This window comes from Ruditapes philippinarum, unplaced genomic scaffold (genome assembly GCF_026571515.1).
Source record: "Ruditapes philippinarum isolate M1 unplaced genomic scaffold, ASM2657151v2 ctg1075_1_1_1_1, whole genome shotgun sequence".
Taxonomy (NCBI): domain Eukaryota; kingdom Metazoa; phylum Mollusca; class Bivalvia; order Venerida; family Veneridae; genus Ruditapes; species Ruditapes philippinarum.
Window position 1 is genome coordinate 348,487 of NW_026862120.1, and position 12,600 is coordinate 361,086.

The 12,600-nt window shown below is 33.5% G+C and overlaps 1 protein-coding gene and 1 long non-coding RNA gene across 3 annotated transcripts; one reads left to right on the top strand and one right to left on the bottom strand.

Moving 5' to 3' along the window:
• Positions 1-659: 659 nt before the first annotated feature.
• LOC132718014 (uncharacterized) lies at positions 660-7,685 on the top strand. 2 transcript variants are annotated; one of them, XM_060701619.1, is made up of 3 exons: positions 660-1,351; positions 5,849-5,992; positions 7,043-7,685. In XM_060701619.1, exons 1-3 carry the CDS (start codon positions 1,180-1,182, stop codon positions 7,084-7,086), a joined length of 360 nt encoding a protein of 119 aa, XP_060557602.1. In that variant the 5' UTR covers positions 660-1,179; the 3' UTR covers positions 7,087-7,685. The 2 variants fall into 2 exon arrangements, with proteins under 2 accessions (XP_060557602.1, XP_060557601.1); XM_060701618.1 differs by having other exon boundaries at positions 5,849-7,685.
• A 2,291-nt stretch (positions 7,686-9,976) lies between these two features.
• LOC132718015 (uncharacterized) lies at positions 9,977-12,254 on the bottom strand. The gene is made up of 3 exons (XR_009624027.1): positions 12,113-12,254; positions 10,694-10,823; positions 9,977-10,435 (listed from the first exon to the last, which is right to left on the bottom strand). It is a non-coding gene; the product is annotated as an uncharacterized LOC132718015 (long non-coding RNA).
• Positions 12,255-12,600: the final 346 nt, after the last annotated feature.

Below are 12,600 nucleotides of genomic sequence, written 5' to 3' on the forward strand. Positions count from 1 at the left end.
GATTTGATACCGAAAGTGATTGGATAAAAAAAATGTAAGCTTGTATTCTTCGTATTTCTCTCATAATACAGATGTTATTATGTCCAAGAACATTTTAATCACTATTTCTTCGTGAATGGAAATAATTAGTTAATTTTCAGTTTAAGCGCTTGAGTTTAAACTATTTATTTTTACACATTATGTCACAGTATTTTTTGCAATGACCTGTACATCTGGCTCCTCCTCCAGTATGTCAGTCAGCCTCATTCGCGCATGCTCAGTAGACTGGGTATATAAACCGAGCACGCTCCTGCAAATTCCTTTCTGATCCAGTCTCTGAGGCTCTCAAGCTGTCCCGAAGTAACACGGGATAAAAAACGACTGCGCAGATACTCTTATTTTGATTCTCTACTAACCAAAGGTAGTGAGTTTTTTATTTAAATATACATAAAGAGCTAATTTAAACTAATAAATTATTTGAGTGGTGCTTTTCTTTAATTTGTTCTAGATTCCATGTACAGATCAATTTTGTGTATGACCACGTGTTGTGTGCTTTGGCAAAATAAATAAAATTTTAGCCTGAAAAAGGTCCGACGCAGTTTCGGACGATGCTTTGAAAGAATAGCTAGCAAAAAAAAAAATAAATAAAAAGAAGACAAATACATAAAAAGGAAAAAGAAAATAGTTTATGACGTCATCGGTTGTGACGAAACGGATGCTAATATCCTTGTGAACTTGCAGTAATATAAATATAGTATTGTGCTGCTGCTGATTTAATAAATAAAATCATTTTATCATTATTCATAATTTCGATTTCACGATGCGTATGCATCGTGGATTTTATGTTGTTGTTTTTTTTTTTTTGTTGTTTATTTTTAAGATATCTAAGTCTAGTTTAGAATGATTTAACAGGTAGATAATTCGTACCAGTAAGCAATAACAAGATATTTTAATTACAAACTGTTGATGGTTCATGTTACTTTACATTACCTTTACGGATTATAAGGAATAATAATAAATAATAAGGATAATAAATAAACAAATTATATTAAAATAATAAAAATAACAATAATAATAATAATAATAATAGATCTAATAATAATAATAATAATAATTTATTTAATAATAATAATAAATTATTGGAATTATATTTATTAACTCACTATCTTATTTCTGATTTATTTACAAATTGCTGTGAACATGCCTAAACGACGGTCAAAAGCTGACACAAGTTCTCTGGCTGACCAAGTATCCTCGAAGAGACGGCCATGCGTTCCAAAGGCACCAGGAACTGTTCAGGAAAATGGGACATCGGAAGGACCCTCTCATGTTGTGTCGCCTGGATCATGTTCGTCGGTGGAGTTAGAATCAGGTGATATTCCTGTTTTGCACTCTTATTATACTTCCAACTTAATCAGTGCACACGTCCATATGTCTGTCCGTGAAAAGATATGGCGTAACAATTTAATAGATATTTACTCCTTGTTACAAAAGAACCCTTCAGTTTGTAAGCAAAAAGTAAGTATAGTTGATAACGAAATAGTTGTTTCCAATGAGCAACCCTCGAAGAAGTTAGAAAATGTTGGAACCTGGACAGATGCATTTCATATTTTCATGTCAATTTACGTTGTAAGATACCCACAAGAAGTAGGCAATCTCTTACAATATATTTCAAACATTAGGCATGCTGCTACTAAATTTGTTGGATGGTACACGTATGACAAGCAGTTCCGTTTGAAAAAGTCCGTTAATGAAACTTTAAAATGGGAGACAATTGATCCGGAATTATGGATGACTTGTATGCAGCCGTTGCAAGTTCTTAGAAGTACAGTTGTTTCCCCTTTCTCTAAGAGATGTTACCCCTTTAACAACAAAGGGTTTTGCAATAACAGGTCTTGCCCTTTTCTGCATAAATGTTTACAGTGCCTTGGCAATCATCCTGCCGTATTCTGTCATGTCAATGCGTCTAGATACCAAGGCCAACAATCAAGCTTTGCACCGAATATAAGGCCTAACAATATCCGTTTCAGGAATGCCACCGCTACTTCGCTGATTCCGAGACCTAAACTCCCCCAAGCCCCAAGAAGGCCTATGGGACCTAGGTTTTACACCCATTAATTTAGTCAATTTAGAAAAATATTTAACTGACTACGACAAAGATGACGCTTTGTTTATTTTAGATGGTTTCAAAAATGGATTTAAACTTCATTATTCAGGTCCTATAATTTCCAAAAATCTTATCTCCGCAAGGAAAAATGCAACTATATTGAATGCCTTATTAGCTGAAAATAAACATGCTGGTTGGTTACATGGTCCCTTTCCGACGCCACCTATTTCAAATTTAAGAGTGAATCCTGTTGGTTTAGTTCCTAAACGCTCTGGCGGATGGAGGCTCATTACCAATTTGTCATTTCCGACTGGCGACAGCGTAAATGATTTTATTGCCCCCGAGTTTAGACATGTTAAATACGCATTATTTGATGAAGCTGTCAATATCGTCCAAAATTTAGGGAAATGTGCATTTATGGCAAAAGCCGACATAAAATCTGCTTTCAATATTTGTCCTTGTTGGCCTGGTGACTTTGATTTGCTCGGGATAAAGTCTGATCAGGGTTTTTGGATCCAAAAAACATTGCCTCAGGGGTCTGGTTGTGCATGCTTTATTTTTGAGAAATTTGCAACTTTTTTGGAATGGCTTGTTAAAAAAGAATCAATGTCTAACAATTTTACTCATCTATTAGATGATTTTTTCATGGCAGATTGTTCAAATGACAGATGTTTAAATCTATTAAAAAATTTTCAGTCAATTTGTTTGGATTTGGGTGTCCCTCTGTGTGAGGAAAAAATAATCGGTCCAGTTAAAGTAATAACTTATTTAGGACTTGAAATCGACGCCGAAAACCAAACCGTCCGAATTCCTCAAGATAAGTTGCTAGAAGCAAAAAATGCTCTTCTCCTTCTTTCATCTAGTAAAAAAATTCGTCTAAGAGACCTTCAGTCTATCGTTGGTTTATTAAATTTCATATCAAGAGCTATCCCGTCCGGTAGGGCTTTTCTACGTAGGTTTTATGACGTAATGTGTCAAGCAAAAAAAACCATACCATTTTATAAGAATTACTCGCGGAATTCATGATGATGCTATTGTATGGCTGCGATTTCTTAATGAATTTAACGGTTCTACGATGTTAAATGACAAGGAATGGGTACAAGATACTTATCTTGAGCTTTTCACAGATTCATCTGGTCATAGAGATTTAGGGTGTGGTTGTTACTTAAAAGGCAGATGGGCCGTCTTTAAATGGCCTGCCCAATGGGAAGACGACGTTTTTCGTGATATGACCTATTTAGAGCTTGTTCCAATCGTACTTTCCTTTTACCTGTGGGGCAAGGAATTGAGAAATAAAAAAATATTGTTGAGATCTGACAATGAGTCTCTAGTAACAATTTTAAATAAAAAATCTTCAAAAAACAAGCGCGTGATGGAACTTATTCGACACCTTATGTTGCTTATTTTAGAATTAAATATTCAAGTAAAGAGTAAACATATATATACAAAACTGAATACTATTGCTGATTCGATAAGTCGTTTTCAGTGGAAAAGGCTATTCCGGGAATTGCCACAATTCGCATCAACACTGCCCTGCGAAATACCACAAGCATTTCTCCAGATCTTCAACCGGAAGTAGACAGGTTAATTAATGCGTCACTCTCGGGCAATACACAGAAAAATTACAAAGCAGGAATCGAGTCATTTGTAAACTTTTGTTCACTGTTCGGTTCTCCCTTAACATGGCCGCCTACAGTCGAACAAATAACTGAATATATAGCATACATGTCAATGCAACAGTACGCACATGCAACAATACGTTGTTACATTTCCGCAATTAGCTATGTAAACAAGCTGAATTGTCTTGTTGATAATACAAAGCAGTTCATTGTCAGTAGAATGTTAGAGGGTTTACGCAGGTTGAATAATGCTAGAGACCGAAGGCAACCGATTACTGTCGTCATTCTTAGAAAATTAATTAATTCTTTACCAAGTATTTGTCGCTCTCAGTTTGAACATATTCTGTTTTCAGCCGCATTCTCTCTCGCATACCTTGCGTTACTGAGAAAATCCGAATTTACATCTCCAAACAAACATGTAAAAGGCTATGGCTTGGGCTATAATGATATTACTATGGGCTCCGACAGAATACGTCTATTTTTAAACCGATCCAAAAACGATCAAAGGGGCATTGGTAGTATAATTGATATCGACATAGACAACAAAAATAGGTTCTGTTTCGATCATATACAAGCGTATTTAAGATATCGTAATACAAAGGATGGTCCCTTATTTCGCCACTTTGACGGCTGTCCTCTTACGTCATTTCAATTTAATGCAGTTTTGAAAAAAGCATTGATGTTCATAGGCCAAAGTTATGATGTTATCAAATCCCACTCATTCAGAATAGGTTGCGCATCTAGCATGTTTAAAGATGGACTCAGTGTCGATGTAATTAAAGCAAAAGGTAGATGGCGCTCAAATGCCTACAAGTCCTATATTCGCTAACTTCACTATGTGGAGTCTTGTTTATGTTTTTAGTAATATTGTAAGTGAATTTGATAACAGGGTGTTTTACTAAGGAAGACACTGCTTTCAAAATTATAAAGAGAAACAAAATGGTTCTGCCAATTGCCTTTAAAGATATAATGGGCCGGCAGTCCGACTTTGGCTTTAAATACGCAGTAGTCTTAAGTTTTATCTTTTCGGGTGCAGTTTACCCAGATTTAAATGCATGGTTTAGACCAACGACGTTAAACATGCAGTAGCTTAAATAATAAAATATACTTATTATATTAATCACCCTGAAAAATATACATGTGAATTACCTTAATGGGTGCAGTTTACCCAGGTTTTATTATGGGTGCAGTTTACCCAGATTTTATAACGGATACAGTTTACCCTGATATATCTGTGAATGTTTGGGTGCAGTTTATCCAGTTTTCATTATGGGTGCAGTTTACCCAGATTTTATAACGGGTATAGTTTACCCTGATATATATATATGAATGTTTGTTTTTGAATGAATTTGGTAACAGGACGTTTTACTTAGGAAGACACTGCTTTTCAAAATTATAAAGAGCAACAAAAGGTTTTGCCAATTGCCCTTAAAGATATATTGGGCCGGCAGTCCGACTTTGGCTTTAAATACGCAGTTAGTCTTAAATTTTTATCTTTCGGGTGCAGTTTACCCAGATTTAAATGCATGGTGAGTCCGACGACGGGTTAACATGCAGTAGCTTAAATATACCCACTATATTAATCACCCTGAAAAATATACATGTGAGTTACCTTAATGGGTGCAGTTTACCAAAAATTTTATTATGGGTGCAATTTACCCAGATGTTATAACAAGTGCAGTTTACCCTGATATATGTGTGAATGTTTTGTACAATTTTTTTGCAGTTTACCCAAATGTTATTTCTTTAATCTGTTCATTTAAATGGGTGCAGTTTACTCAGACATATTTTTCTTTTTAATTTGTACATATATGGTGCAGTTGCCCAAATATTTTCATAAGCAGTTAAGTTCGTATAATATTGGGTAGAGTTTGCCCAAGATATAATTTTCTTACCTGAAGCGTTTTTTGTATCAAAGATGCATAACTATCTGGTGCCGTTTATTCTGATATATGATAGATATTTGGCAATATAGGCGTTTTATCTATTCGCCTCAGGGCAAAATTATCTGTTTCTACTTAGTGACTACCTTTAAGATACTCTACATCTTGGACATAAGATACAGTTATATTATGTCCCAGTCTACATTGATACCGATGATATGGTACTGACTATTATCTGTTTTATATGTGTTAATATACAGGATTTCCAGTGATTCAATTCCAAGCCTGGTTGGTTGGCTCATCTCTGATAAAGGGCGCCTTTCATCAATTATGCACTCGGCCTGATGGTATTAATATTGGGCTAGACTCTGTTGGTGGATCACTCACGTGGGAATTTTTGGGTGGTATGCGCATACGTGATATTGAGCCTACTATTAGGTATCTGTTATCATTTAAAAATCCACCAGAATATTTGCTTGTACATTGCGGAGGGAATGACATTGGGTCTTCCACATCAGCAGTTATCATTGCAGAGTTAAAATCAATATTTGTTCGTTTGCAAAAACTCCTTCCAAACTCTAAATTAATTTGGTCTCAGATTTTGCCCCGTCTGTCTTGGAGATATGTGCCTCTTGTTCTTTTGGCAGAAAAGGCAAGAAAGCGTATTAACAGTGCCATAAGTACATACGCCATAAGAAATGGGGGCCATTATATCAAATATCCTGAACTATCTGTAACTAACCGTGGTTATTTTGCATGCGATGACACTCATTTATCTCCCTCTGGTTACGATTTAATGTTAGATACAATTTCAGAGGCACTTTCCTCATTTTCAAGATTAAACACACCAGTATTTCCAATACAACCGTCATGACTTGGTCGTTGATTTGGTTTATGTTAGCCCGCTGTTGGCGGAAGGTTCTCTCATTGTTTTTCGAGACCCTTTTGGCGATTTTCTAACATAAATGTATAGGTTTTAGCTATCGATGACGAAGCAAAACCTATTATATATAAAAAGTTCTAATTCTATAAACTTTATAATTTTAATGACCAGTCATGACGGAAATTATATGCCAAACCTTTTAATAAAATAAGTTAAACATATGGTTCGTTTATTATCATTATTATTATGATTACAATATGAAATTTGATATTTAAAGTGACTATGTTGAAAAATAATTTTCAGTTTAAGCGCTTGAGTTTCAACTATTTATTTTTACACATTATGTCACAGTATTTTTGCAATGACCTGTACATCTGGCTCCTCCTCCAGTATGTCAGTCAGCCTCATTCGCGCATGCTCAGTAGACTGGGTATATAAACCGAGCACGCTCCTGCAAATTCCTTTCTGATCCAGTCTCTGAGGCTCTCAAGCTGTCCCGAAGTAACACGGGATAAAAAACCCACCCACCCTCCCAATTTTGCCTTGTTGTTGTCTCTTTTTCTGTTTTCAGGTATAACTGGCCGCCGCGGTACTTTAAGCACTTCTTCGTCATGACTGGCATTGCCATGGGAACAGTTGACATGGCTACCTAAACATCCCCAGAAATTACCATCGTATGTGTAAGCATAACAACCCTGCATTGTGGACACCTGTGGGATGAACTGTAACTTCATCAAGTCGCGACTTGTTATTATCAGAAGATTGACTTGTAACTAATTGTAACCGATGACGGTACAATGATCTTTATAAATAATCTATTGTATATACATGCTCCAACTTCAGCAAGTTGCGATTTTTGAAGATCGACTTTTAACTTTTGTAACCGATGATGGTACAATGAACTTGTATAACTTAATATTTCGTATATATATATGTGAAACAAAGCTTACCATTATAACAACATGTCTTTTATTCCAAATTCATTCGGCGATTTTCTAACATAAATGTATAGGTTTTAGCTATCGATGACGAAGCAAAACCTATTATATATAAAAAGTTCTAATTCTATAAACTTTATAATTTTAATGACCAGTCATGACGGAAATTATATGCCAAACCTTTTAATAAAATAAGTTAAACATATGGTTCGTTTATTATCATTATTATTATGATTACAATATGAAATTTGATATTTAAAGTGACTATGTTGAAAAATAATATGTAAATTATGTTATAAATTGTTTATTTTTGAAAATGACTAAATAATTAAGTGACTTGTAAGCCCAACGTGGCCGAGTGTTTTAAAAATAAATATGTATCGTTATTATGTATGTACATAACACAATGTCTCTATAATAAAGTTTACTAATCTTATCTTATCTCTACACAAAGCTAAGCATAACTCTTTAATAATTGCCTCTATAGTTAATAATGTAAATATTTTATAGCTCATAATGTCATGTTATTCCCGAATTGTGTACTAAAATAAATTTATAATATACTTATATATTAGACATCATTAAACATTCGACTCAATATATACGGAAATGATATAATTACCTTTAATCTGTGACACTAGAATAAATAAACAAAATGTACTGATGATCCGGTACCCATTGTTTCCGGCCATTGTGAAACTTTAAGGCGCCGCATTAAATTCCTTGAAATAAATTCATAAACTTCTTCTTCATGCCCCTGCAAACAATCTAACTGAATTCACACAACCATCTAATCATTTATATGATGTCTTAGGTAACAGGATATTCTTCATTTTCTGGTTATAATTTCGAATTATTTCATTATATCAGTTACAGTGTGATAAAATATGGAAAGTGATCGCCATTAATACATTTTAAAATGGCCTTTTTACTATGTGTAGATATAAAAACTGAAACCAAAGTTTTCATTTTATTGCAATCATTTTAATGCTTTCCATTATGAGTGTATTGTTAACGAGGTAAAAAATACAAAGTATACTCTAGAGATTTACTCCAAAAAGTAACCATTACTAGGGGATATAAAACAAGCCTTATTTATTGTATTTAAATCTTAATATCTCTGCAAACGTATTGGGGTTTAAACCGGTGCTAGGGGGTGCGAGAGATATTGCAAATGTCGTGAGCTGTCATAAACACTTTTAACAGTCTGCAATATTCATATTGATGCCTACTATTCTCTTTAACCTCAACTGCCAATTTTTATAAGATCTTTTATACTCACAATAGCAGGTGTCAAATGGTTAGTGACATGCTGTACAAATTTGTTCCGTACCTTATATCAGTGTTATTTAATTTTCTGGGTCTTCATAATAATTGATTTCAATATCTTAGTATTTAGTATTGAGGATAAAGTAACGCTATAGACGAGGCTATGGGGTATTACAGATGTTCACCGTTTATTATCTCACGTAAATTTCCCTTTACTCCCCGTATATCCTCCCGTTTTCCAGAATTTTGTATCCTGATATTTTCTCCTCACCTTTTCTTCTCTTCTCTTACAGCGGTATCGAAAGAAGAAAAAAAGGATAAAAAACGGTATAATTTTCCTGTTATTTGTCATTGTAAATATAATTATACTCATCTGATGAAATGCGTTTGAATCAACAGCTCTTTGCTTTTTATTTGGCAGCTCATCATCTTAGAAATACATTATATAATTGCACTAGGGACCACTGAACATGGAGTAGTAGGTTTTAATTTCGACATAAAATTTTTATTGCAATCATTATAAAGTATGACAATCGTATCAATTGCTGTTATAAAGGGTTGTATAACAATTCATTTTCACTGAAGTAATTTTTCCATCATCACATATATATAGGTACTTTATAAAAATTCTAATCAAACAGATTAAGAACACACTCTAGAATAGGGGCGATCCCTAAAGACCAGTAAAACATGATAAACAAGATCAACAAGGAAAAGCGGCGTTCAATGAACGCAAACATGAATAAAAAGGTAATGATAATAACAGATTCCGTTTTATTGAGTCTTCTCATGAAATATTGAGGAAAGGGCAGGCTAGCACCGGCTAAAGCAGTATTCAGTCCTCAAAACGGATCATATTTTACAAGTTTTTAGGCTATTTTTATGACATCTCTGGGATATAGAGTGGAAACGGTAAATACTTGGCAAATATGGTATGTTGCTGTGCGAATTCGGTATTCACAGGCTTGAGAATGATATTATTCTTCTTGTTTTCTTTATATTTCATTTATTCTAGCTTCTTTCAAGAAACTGGTTTTGTCAAATGATTATAGTACATGTAATAGGTGTTCTCAATTAAGGAATCTGATATCTCTCAAGATAGCTTACACCGAAAAAGAATTGAAAGTCTTCTTTAAATAGAATTCTTAAATATTAGCTGAATAGATCATTTTAGTTTCAATTTGGTTTAAAATAAGCAGCGTGTAATTACACATTTAGAAACTACAGATAGGGCTTCGTTGTTAAACATGAAACTTTAAATACTAAACATGAAACTTTAAATACAATTAAAATCAAACTCATATTTCCGTTACCTTTATTATCATAGAATGTTAATTCAATATACATTCTGTTTGAAATTTTAAAAAATGTCAGATTTTAAAAGTTTAGAAAAGGGTAGAAAGTGTGAAAGAAACTTCTTATATTCTTTCAACAATGAAATACTTTTCATGTTCAGGTGTCAGAAAGAGTTTCCTTAACGATCTTCAATGGGAACAACCTGGACTGTGAAGCTGTAATAGGCACCGGCTCCACGTGAATCATAACACCTCATGATGGGTTCAACATCCCTTTGTCCCCAAAGCAATACGTTAGCTTTAATTGGAACCCCGCTCACACTTTGTCCGCACCATACGTCCTTGAATGAACACGGTCCCCAGTACTGACATTCTAATGCCTGACAACATATCCGGGTGAACTTTGAGGTGAAGATATAGTGTATGCCGAGGTTTCTTCCGCCGTGTATTTCTTTACCATACCTTAGATAATATAACATTGGTAAGTAAAGAAGCATTTAGATGTAGTAAACGGGAATGTCAGTTAACTGTTAACTGAGCGAAAGGTTACTGCATATAACAGAGACTTAGCATTGCACATTCTTTTTGACAAATTTTTTTCCGCATAAATATGAAGTCACCTGTTGATAAGCGTATCAAAAACAAATATAATGCTATGTTTGAGAAAATTTGAAATGATACATGACTTTTTTCGGTCTTATATTCCATAAAGATACTTACAAGCATTCCTTCCCTGGCGGTGTTGGGTCCGCCCAGCATCCTTTGCGGCCTTCAACAAGACTGAACGGTATTACAGTTGCTATTATGCATAATAACATCAACATTGTCGTCTGCTGTTTGTAGGCGACAACTGTCAATGAAATAATTCAATAATCATGTTCAGAAAAACAAAAGTGACTCATATTATTTTTTCATGTCGTCTTATTAAAATAGAAAACTGCTTTAGTGCTATCTCATATGAGAGATGAACAGACTTCATAAAACTGTGTCTGTAAGTTGTATATGCTCTCGGGGGTGTTTTTGTTTAAAGCTGTTTTATGTGATTTTCTATTTTTTTTTCGTTAAACTAACTCGGAATTGTCTATGAAATTCTACTACATTTCTATGTAGGGTAATGCTCTTTTTGCCCTATGCAGATTGTGCATGCGCGAGAAAATACTTCTTCCGGTATATTTTCCACGTCGTAAAAAAGCCTATACCTATAACCGAATATAAACGTTTATGAAACATAACACAAAGAAGAATTAGAGTTTGCTATTTTCTTAAACATATAAAGCTATATCAATATTTTGAACTCATATTTACGTCGTAAAATGCATCTTCCCATTAGTTCCAGATTTTGGAAGACATCGTGGGCCTCTCCCCACGAAATTATTGTTCTTTCAAAGACATACCCAGGCTTGCGTAATTCAAGAAGATCCGCTTTTTATTTATTTATTTATTTAACAATTTATTTAACAATTAATTTATTTATTTATTACTTGTTTTTAGCATCGCTACAAACTGCAGATTTTGTTAATGCATGTGTTATTCTTATTACGCGTTTGAACTATATAACAAATTTGACAACAGTCCTTTGCAACACATTTTGTATATTCTCGATTGAACATCACCCCTTGAAATATATCAACATAACGCAGGTTTGCTTGATGCATTTTGCATAGAATAGCGCATACTTCAGAGAAAAAAAATCAAAGAAATAAAAAAAATGTATTCTTGTAATTGGTCCACTCATATATTTTTCTAATTGTAAAATTTAAGCGGATTTACATCTTAATAAATGTTTTTAAAAAGCATAAAAATAGCATGGCAGTTAGTTTAGCTTTGTATTTTAAAAAAAAAAGAATTTTAGGGGGAAAATATAAATAGAACCGACAGAATATAATAAGAGACTACAGAAAAGCGAAAAATATAAAGATGCAACATCCATGAAGAGGGAAAGGGTTACTAATGTCTCGGACAATTATACAGATATATAAAAAATAATTTATCAAATTCTTCCGATTGTTAATTTATCAAAATCAAGAGAAATACTTTCAAAAATATATTTCAATCAGGAGGTCAGGTAAAGTAAAATACAATGTGATCATTTAAATCAAAAGTTATAATAATGGAAATCGTCAAATAATGTATTCTTACCTGTTTCAAAGAAAACTTCTAACGTGATCCGATAATGAAATTGTTTGCAGCTATATTTATATAACTTTTCAACACTATTCTGGTTGTTAAAGACTTGTCAAAAAGTGTCATTTAATATCAAATGTTACCTGTTTAAAAGTCCGTACAAATAATAAGTCATACTGTATTTTATGTTAATGTTATGTTAAGATAGAATTGAGAGAAACAAGCAAGTTAAAACAAACAACTAGTTGTTATTCATAGTGCATGTGTCAGCAAATATAGACTATTCAAGCATTTCCTACTGACTTTTTTGTGAAATATATTTAACATTTCGTGAGTATTTGTATGTGCATGTTTTACAATACATTAATCAAAAGACAAAAAGTGTCACAAAAGAATGGGCAATTTTCAAGGTTAGATTAAAATGATATTTTCAAGGTTAGACTGAAATGATGACTAATGCCTAATGACAATAAGAAAATGCTGAAACTTCACAATTTTTTTGG